Source organism: Hylobates moloch, unplaced genomic scaffold (assembly GCF_009828535.3).
Source record: "Hylobates moloch isolate HMO894 unplaced genomic scaffold, HMol_V3 SCAFFOLD_9, whole genome shotgun sequence".
Lineage (NCBI taxonomy): Eukaryota > Metazoa > Chordata > Mammalia > Primates > Hylobatidae > Hylobates > Hylobates moloch.
In genome coordinates, this window is record NW_026652284.1 from 707,461 (window position 1) to 716,740 (window position 9,280).

The 9,280-nt window shown below is 64.5% G+C and overlaps 1 protein-coding gene across 5 annotated transcripts in view; it reads right to left on the reverse strand.

The window, feature by feature from the left end:
• Nucleotides 1-4,067: 4,067 nt before the first annotated feature.
• CUNH1orf159 (chromosome unknown C1orf159 homolog) overlaps nt 4,068-9,280 on the reverse strand; it is a 38,298-nt gene continuing 33,085 nt past the window's right edge. For all 5 annotated transcript variants that reach the window (XM_058443955.1, XM_058443956.1, XM_058443954.1 and 2 more), the window contains 4 exons: nt 7,968-8,102; nt 6,694-6,719; nt 6,566-6,596; nt 4,068-5,197 (listed from right to left, as the gene is read on the reverse strand). In XM_058443955.1, coding sequence (XP_058299938.1) covers nt 5,103-5,197; nt 6,566-6,596; nt 6,694-6,719; nt 7,968-8,102 — 287 coding nt within the window. In that variant the 3' untranslated portion in view covers nt 4,068-5,102. The remainder of the gene's footprint in view (nt 5,198-6,565; nt 6,597-6,693; nt 6,720-7,967; nt 8,103-9,280) is intronic.

The following is a 9,280-nucleotide window of genomic DNA, read 5'->3' on the forward strand; positions in this document are numbered from 1 at the left end:
TGTGCTTGGACAAAGCCCTCTCTCCCTATAGCCCCAGGAGGCTGGAGCACCTGCTGGAAGCTGCTCACTGCGGTTCCGGGTCCCTGTGGCCCCTGAGCTCCTGGGTGGGCCTCCCAGCAGGGGCCCTCCCCTGAGCCCCCCACAGCCTATGCCCAGCCTGCCCCTGCCCTTTGCTCACTGCTGCCTGCCCTCAGCAGCCCATTCCTGCCACTTCCCTGCCCACACCCACCCATGTGCTCACCTGCCTCATCCACACACATACATGGCTGCTCTCACACACGGGCCATGTGTGCACATGCTCCATGCCCCCGTCCACACGTTCCATGCCCCTGTGTCTACACGCTCCCACACACGTGCCGTGTCCACACACGTGCCGTGTCACACATGCGCCGTGTTCACACTCACGTGCCATGTTCACACACGCACTTTCACATACACATGCCGTGTCCACACTCACATGCCATGTCCACTCTCACATGCCGTCTCCACTCTCACACATGCCGTGTCCACACACACACACGCTGTGTCCACACACACGCCTTGTCCACACACACATTCCATGTCCACTCACATGCCGTGTCCACACATGCCATGTCCACACACGCTGTGTCCACATTCACACACATGCCGTGTCCACACTCACATGCCGTGTCCACACTCACACACATGCTGTGTCCACACTCACACATGCCATGTCCACACACATGCTGTGTCCACACTCACACATGCCGTGTCCACACACATGCCGTGTCCACACATGCCGTGTCCACACTCATGCCATGTCCACACTCTCACACATGCTGTGTCCACACAGGCCGTGTCCACACTCACACACATGCCATGTCCACACTCACATGCTGGGTCCACATTCACACACATGCTGTTCACATGCTCTCACACTCGTGCCGTGTCCACACGCACATGCCATGTCCACATTCACACACATGCCATGTCCACACTTACATGCCATGTCCACACTCACATGCCATGTCCACACTCACATGCCATGTCCACACTCACACATGCCATGTTCAGACGCTCTCACACATGCCGTGTCCACACTCACACACATGCCATGTCCACACACATGCCACGTCCACACACATGCCATGTCCACGTTCGCACACATGCCATGTTCACACGCTCTCACACACGTCATGTCCACATGCCCTAGCAGACTACAGGACTGGTCTGTGCAAAGACCAGGGCTGGAGCTGGTTGAGAGTCTGGGGGCTGAGGCTGGCAGGGCTGGGGATGGAGGATGTGTGGGTCCCAGAGGAGCAGCCAGTGGCATGGGCTGCCCTTGTCCCCTGCACACCCCGCTGCGGGCCTGAGGGCCTGGTGTAGAGCTGCACCCCCCAGGCTGTCCAGCTGCTGGCTCCCCACCTCACTGAGGCATCTCTCCCCCAGCCCAGTGGACCTCATGCAAGGGCAGGTCCGACCCGGCTGCCATAGCCCCATCCCCGTCGTGAGGCCTGGGCCAGACCTGAGCCGGGACCCCCACACACCAGCCTGGGGGGGTGTCACAATGGGTGGGGCTGGGAGTGAGGGACCCACCCTAGTGGGAGAGCTGGCCGGGCCACCCCACAGACTGCCCTCAGACAACTCCCCTGCAGGTGCCCGCTGACCCGTCAGTGGGGACCCAGAGGCTCCCCCAGTGCTGCCGCGGGCATTCTGGAGCCCAAGGGACGCTGGGAAGTGGGAACCAGGACTGCAGAGGCCGGGCAACGCCCTGTGGAGGAGGACGGGGACCCTGCCAGTTCCATGACTCTCAGTCGGGGGTTGAGGGGGTTCAGAGAGGGGATTTGGGAGCTCAGACAGGGAGCGGTGGGAGCTCTGTGAGGGGTCCAGGGTGGCTGAGGCTATCGGGACTCCGTGCAGGGAGCCACTGTGAGGCTTGGCCCAGAAAGCGCTCACTGGAGGCTCCTGCTTCCTGAGGACCGTGACTCGGGTCACATGCCGCCTCCAGGAAGCGCCCGGGCCCCTGCAGCTCTGGGAACGTCCTCCTGACAGCTCCTGGGAATATCCGGGCACTGAGGTCACTCTGGGCTCTCGGCTGACACTCATGCCGGAGACAAAGGCGAGGAAAGGCTGGAGGAATGTGTCGTCTCGGGGCCAGGCCAGGCCTCCCTGTGTAGGAGAGGAGCCAGCAGCTCCCCTTCTCTCAGCTCAGACCGTCTCTCAGGGCTCTCGGGAGGCTCGGGGTGGCAGCGGAGCAGCTTGGCTGGCCGAGTCCAGGGCAGGGAGTGGGCCCGCCTGGTCCCCTCCGTCGCAGCCAGTGGGCAGGAGGCTGGGCTAGTGAGCGTGTGGGCGTGTGTGTGAGCACACGTGCCCATGCTTGAGACGTGGATGCTGGTGTGAGCACCTGACCCCTCATCTCCTTCACTTTTGGTCTCCTCACGCCCTCTCAGGGACTCCTTCCCCTCCAGGCCTCTGGGTTACGGGTTACACCTGGCACTGCCAGGCCTGGGCTGCTGTGGGGCCCCCGGCCTCACCCCGCCCCGTGCTGGGCCATTGGCTCAAATGCAGCGGCTCTGTTGGTTCTGGGGCTGGACTTCTTTCCCAAGGGCCCAGATGTGCAGAGGGGAGGCCGGTGTGGGGAAGCAGGGCTCTGGGACGTGCACTTGGGTCTAGCTTTGCCCCTGACGTGCTGGGGCCGACCCTAGACCCAGCTCAGTGTCCACTCTGGGCAGGAGGCCCAGCCAGTGCATCCCTCCCGTGCCTAGTGAGGAGGGTGTGCCCCTCGCTGCCACAGGTCCTGGCTGACCACGTGCTGCCTGCCAGGGGCCAATCGAGAGTGCACAGGTGGGGGACGTGGGGAGCCAGCTGAGGGGGGAATGTGGAGGTGTCAGGATGACCCTGGGTTTTTGGTTTGGGCCACTGGGTGGGGTGAGAGGGAGGGGACCCAGAACTGATGGGGCCTGGGGGGCTGCTCAGAGGGTGGGCTGGGAGGTGTCTGTGTCTGGCCTGGCCTGGCCTCCAGAGCCTGCCTGGCTGGACCTGCTGTCCGTGCCTGTTTCCGATTTTATCCTCCAAACCAGACGCCCAGCCTGGTGCAAATGCAGGAGTGGAGTTTCCAGGGGGAGGTGGACTCCTTTCCTCCACCCCCAACTCGGTCCCTGTCTCCTTCCCTCCGCCCCCACCTCGGTCCCTGTCTCCTTCCCTCCGCCCCCATCTCGGTCGACTCCTTCCCCACAGGAGGAGACTGGGGGCTCCCGAGACACAGGGGCATGGCCCAGGGCATCAGGTGGGGCGGTCAGTGCTGGGTTCAGAGTGGCCTTAGGCTGTCCAGTCCCTCCCTTTCTCCCCAGGACCAGGTGACCCTCCCAGCCCCAGGACACTTCTTGGGCCAGGGCCAAGGGCAGAGCCGACGCCCCCCCAGGCACTCCCTGGCTGCAAACCTCAGGCTGGGGGTTTTCAGGGACGGGGACGCAGGTGTCTAAGGACACGACCCTCCAGGCAGTGGATGTTTCTGCCTGGGTGGAGGGCATGGTTACAAGAGCAGGGGCAGCACTCTGGCGTCCTGGTGCCCAGGCCCTCTGCCCCTCGAGGCCTATCGCCCCAGCTCAGCCCTCTCTGGCCAGGCCCATCACTGTCAGCAAACACCCCCACACTGCTGGCCCCTCCAAGGAGCCACCCTTGGAATGGCCCCCACCTTGCTGCCCCAATGGCCATGGCAGCCCCCACGCAGCCCGGCCGGCCGATGGAAATGCACACCCACACTCTGTCCCACCTCAGTCCGAGCTGGGGGGTTGGGGGCCGCAGGTCCCACCTGCACAGGTTGCATCCAGGGAATGGGCCTATGGCAGAAAATGTGCAGGGAGGGGGCACCCTGTGCTCGTGGCTCTCAGGGCCCCAACCAGGCAGCCCCAACCTGGACTCTCCTCCACCCGTCCCACCTCCTTGCCCCCAGCACACGGTGGCGGAGTGTGTGGGGCCAGCCTGGTGGGGGCTTTGCTCCCCAACCTGCACTTAGAGAACAGAGGATCCTACGAGAGAGAGCAGCTTGGAACGCAGCTTGCGTAACGCTGACTTTATATCAGCACCCAGTGCCCCCACGTTCCCGCAGACCATGATGGCACCCACAGTGGACTTTGCAAAGGAGCGTGGGGACCCCGAAGGCCAGGCCACCCCTCAGATGGGGATCCAGTGCTAAAGCAGACAGTGCCGGTACCGCAGGGCATCTGAGACCCACAGTGGAGCCCCAAGCCTGGCGTGCGGGAGGCGGCCACAACGGCGCCTTTCTCCCAGGAACTCTGGGAGAGACCCCAGGACTCAGACAGCGCCAGGGCAGCCTTGGCAGGTCCAGTTAGGCAGTGACTTGCGGGGGTTAGATGTGGGCCTGCCCCACGTGGGCAGGGATCAGCCAGGCACGGGGGTCCAGCGGATCCAAGCGGGGCCGCAGAGCTCTGGAGGACTTTTCTGCACAATGAATTTCTGCTTAAAAACAAAGAGATCAAGAGGAAGCTCCATCCTGCAGCTCCGGAAATGGGCGGCTGCGTGTGCGGGGTCTCCGCCTTGGGGGGACAGCACAGAGGCACCCTGGTCTCAGGCAGCTGGTTCCTAGGCTGCGTCCTCCCCACTGGCCGGGCACCGGCTGGAACGGCACGAGGACCAGCCTCACTGTTCTCAGAGGGGTCTCGGGCCACTGGGTGCGGTGGTGCTGGAGGAGTCCTGCCCGTCGTGGGCTCCGGAGGGCACAGCAGCAGAGCCCCTGGCTTTTCTAGGCAGAGCGGCGCCTGCCCCATAGATCATGCCAGCTTTGGCTGCCTGAGCCAGGCCTCCATCTTGGCTGCAGGCGCTGGGGCGTCACCGTGTTTCCTGGGGGGCCCAGACCCCCCAAGGCCTCGATCTGAAGCTCTGAGGTCTCAAGGATGCCTGCTCTTGGCCCGATAAACGAGATGGCTATGGTGGGAAGGAGCCTGAGGCGGCCTGGGACCCCGTGGCATCTGTCGCTGGGAGACGGAGGGACTCAGAGCTGGGGCTGTGCCCAGGACTGTCCCGGGCGCTGGGCGATGCCAACCCTTTGTGCTGGGCTCCCGCCAAGGGGTCGGCCTCCAGGTCCCTGCCGCCAAGTGCGTGGCGTGGTCTCGGCCTCCAGGTCAGACGTTGCTGATACGGGCCTCCGCCGGGAAGGCAGCGGGGTCCGTGGCCCCGTCCAGGGGCCGCTCCCGCCTGACGTAGCGTGGCTTCCGTACTGAAACGGGTCAGAGACAGGCAGGGTCAGAGTGGGACCTGGACGGCAGGGACAGTGAAGGCCTCAGCCCTCACTGAGGGCTCTCGGGAGCGGGCATGGCACAGGCGCCCGGGGCTGTTTACCCTGACCAGGTGGGAACCCAGATGCCCCCTGCCCCTAAGGCGCCCTCAGAGCTCTGGCTCGGGAAAGGGACGGCTTCCTCCTGCCTGGCTGCGTCCTCTCCTCTCATTTACACCCTGGGCCCCAGGGCCTGGACAAGGGCCAGGCGATCCCTGAAGACAGAGATGTGGGTCCTAGAGCATCAAGCACCTAAGGGGGCGACAAGCAGACCGTAGCCCCGAGCCCTCGAATGTGACCTTGTTTAGAAGAAAGGGCTCTGCAGGGGTTTACGTCAGGGTCTCGAGTGTGATCGCCCAGGGTTCCCCAGGCAGACCCTGAATCAACGGCCAGGGCCCACCTCAGAGGGAGGCGGAGAGAGAAGACGCAGAGGTGGGGGAGACGCCGTGGGACCAGGGGACAGAGACGGGCAACACAGCCACAGACGCCTGAGCCGGCAGGGGCTGGGAAGGCAGACAGGGTCCTCCCCAGAGCCGTAGGAAGTGTGTGGCATTGCCTGCTCCTTGGTTTTGGACTTCTGAACTCTAGGACAGTCAGATTAAAGGTCTGCTGTTGAAGCTGGCAGCACTCGGGCACCGGGGGGTCTGCTGGGCACTTGCAGACAGGGCTGCTTTAGGGACGGGGCAGATCCAGCCTTGATGGAGAACTGTCTGTCCCCTAAAGACACTGTCACCTGCCCCCACGAGAGACCTCTGCAAAGGTGGACGGAGGCCGGGTGAGCCCTGCTCATGGCCTTGGAGCTGTGTGGCTGTGGGCCAGTCACTCAGCCTCTCTGTGTCTGTGGCCCTGCACATAAAATGGGTCGTAACCGGGCTGACTCTTGGGTCCGCCTGACCCAGCGCCACTGAAGCGATGGCTGCTCAGGAGGACCTGGCGGAGGCCGGCTGCGTCTGTCCTCGGGGGGAGCTGGACTTAAAGGAGGGGCAGGTATTGGGGGTCTGCCCTGTCGTGGTGGGTCCTCCTTTCCTGCAGACTCCAAGTCTCGGGAACAGGAAAGAGCATGGAAGTCATGGGGATTAAAGGGGGGCGGGTAGGGGGTGCCGGCCAAATCCAGCTGAGATCCAGAGCAGGGGGCGCCGCCAAATCTAGCCCTGGCCCTGCCTCGTGGGTGGGTCTCCTGGGGACCCGGGCAGGGGCGGCCGAGATCCAGAGCCAGGCAAACCGGTTTGTTTGGGGACAAACCCACAGAGCACCCCAGGACTGGCCCAGAGATGGGAAACCCCACAGGGGGAATACGACAGCTGCTGTTACCTGAGGACTGTGGCGGGGGGATCATTGCAGCCTTGAAAAGGAGAGAAAGGCAGAGTGAGGACTCGGAATGGCCCGGCACAGGCAAACGCGGCCGGGGACGCTCAGCCCGGATGACGCGGGTTACTTACGGCTTCGCCAGGCTGCAGGGCCGGGGCTGTGGGGAAGAAAGCGGAGTCACCCTGGAGCCGAGGAGCTGCCTCAGCCTCAGCCCAGTGCAGCGTCCACGGAGCAGCAGAGGCCCTAGGGCTGCAGGGTCTCCCCCTACCTCTCCCTGCGGTGCCGTCAGCCTGGCCCTTGGCCCTGCCACATTCCTCCGGGGCACTCACGGGTGCGGGGGCCTCCCTAGCACCCAAGGGGAGTCCCCCCTCCCTGGACCCACCTTCCCGCCTCCGCAGAGAGGACAAGCCCCCCCTCATGAGAAGCGCTTCCCCAGGCTCCAGGGTCCCAGAGGAAGGGCTGCCCTCCCACCCTCCCAGGAGGAGCCTCAGGCACGAGGTGGCTTTGAGCCCCAGGGCCGTGGGCTTCTGCCTCCATGGTGCCCCCGCGATGGGGGTGCCGTGGCATCATGGCCAACCTGGCTTCTCCTTGTCCCGTGGCCACCAGGGCTGACCAAGCCCTGAGCCTTGCCCTGCTCCAAGGGTGCCCATAGGCAGCGGGCTCCCGACTGGAGGCTGGGCCCTGGGACCCCGAGAGAGGTGGAGGGGGGTGGACAGGGGTCTCACAGCAGCCAGGTGGGGCTGCCCAGAGACCTGGGAGGAGGCCCCAGCTCGGCTATGACAGTCTGGCCAAGTGCTCACCTCGGGGACCATCTGCCTGGCAGGGACCCTGCGAGGGCGGCCCTGGACGAGGGCAGGCGCCACGGACCCCGCTCAGAACCTGCCCCCGCCCGAAAGTGCCACAGTCACAACTCTGTCTCCAGTGGGAACAGGTCAGTGCCCAGGCCCGGGGTGACCGTGTATACGGCGTGGTGTAGGCTGGGGTGTGGGACCCACACCAGCCTGGCCAGCCCTGACCCCAGGAGAGGGGAGGGGGGGACCATGGCTGCTGGAGGAGCCCGGGCAAGTCCAAGCTGCCGAAAGCCTCCTGGCCCCGCTCCACTCGCCCCTCGTGATGCCCTGAGGGCCCCAGGGAGATGCCTCTGCCGGAAGAGGGCTCCAGCGGAGGTTCTGGGCCCCGAGGAAGGCCCCTTGGTGCTTCGACCCTTCAAATCCACACACGGCTGTTCCTGGGAAGTGACAGCTCTTCTCACACTGGGACCCAAAAGCCATGTGACAGGCCCTGCTCCCTCCCGGCCTCTGCCAGTCTGCTCTGGCCTGGGACACTCTAGTCTCAGGCCATCTCCTTGGCTGGATCCTGCCTGCCCTGTGCCCTCCTGTGGGGCAGGCGCTGGTCCGGGAGATACCTTTGTTTCTTCTGTAGAAGACCCTGGGGAGTTTACTGGAGCGCTTGAGGTAGAAGAACCCAGCTACGGAGAGGATGAGGCCGGAGCTGATGAAGAAGGTGCCCAGGAAGAGGGAGGCAGCCACGCGCGGAGCCCCTGCAAACAGACACCACTGAGCGGATGGGCAGGACAGCGGCCCTGGCTCCTCGCCTGGCCCCCAGTGCCCCCTGCGCACGGCAGATTCGCTGCTCCCTGAACACGCCTGAGCCTCACGGGACCGGCTGTGGGTGCCGAGGGCTCTGCACATGGGCCTGGGTCATCCCTGCAGGCTCAGCCACGCCTGGACATCTGGCCGCGGGGTCTGGGAAAGTTACCACCTGCCCCGGCCTCAGCTTCTCAAAGGAGCTCGGATGTTGGGAGCGTTACAGGGGCTGACCCTGGCCAGCGTCTGCGGAAACGCCTCTCCGATTCCAGTTGCCCCTGAAAGCCAGGGGATTCCCAGCCTTGCTCCTTCCTCAGGGCTCAGCACAGGCCCTGGGGCCCCCACACAGGGCAGAGCCTCAAGCTGGCAGCAGGTGCTCCTGCACCCCACTCACCTCCACCTGCCTGGGCCAGGACAGGCCGGGGCTACTGGCCTGGGGCTCGGGACAGTTGGCGATGGCTACTGGGTGTGCTCTGAGATGCTGGGGAGGAGACTCCCCAACCCTGAGACACAGGTCTGTTTGCCAAGCTTGGGGGCCTTGCTCCTTCCAGCCCCAGCACAGAGCCACAGGAGGCCAGGAGCCCTCTAGGCCAACCCCGCCCTAAAACACTGCCACTCAGGTCAGCAATGGACCCAGGCCAGCTCAGGGCCCGAGTCCATGCTCTAAGGACATGAGGGTTTTGCCCTCTCAGAACACAGCCCTTGGCCCCGGCCCCAGGTCCAGCGTGTCCTCTGCTGAAGGATGAGGGTCTGCAAGCCACGCCCACATCTCAGGTGGGTTCAGAGGCCCAGGAGACGGGTCCGTCTGGGAGATGGGCCCTGTGTCCTCCTGAGAATCAGATGTTGATAGCCCCAGGTCCAGGCTGTGTGGCAGGTATTCCTGTCCAGCCTGCATGTCTGCCGCCTCCTGGGGCCCTACACTCTGGAAGAGCCGCTAGGCATGGTTAGCAGAGACCTCAGAGCACCTGCTCCTCCTAGTTCCTGGGACTGTGACTGCAGGCTGGGGTGGGCTTGGGGCGAGGCAGAGGCAGGACCAAGCTGTGAGCATGCTCCTAAGAGTGTGCAGTGTGGCCATGAGTGTGAACCTGAGAGTGTGCAGTGTGGCCGTGAGCCATGAGTGTGAACCTGAGAG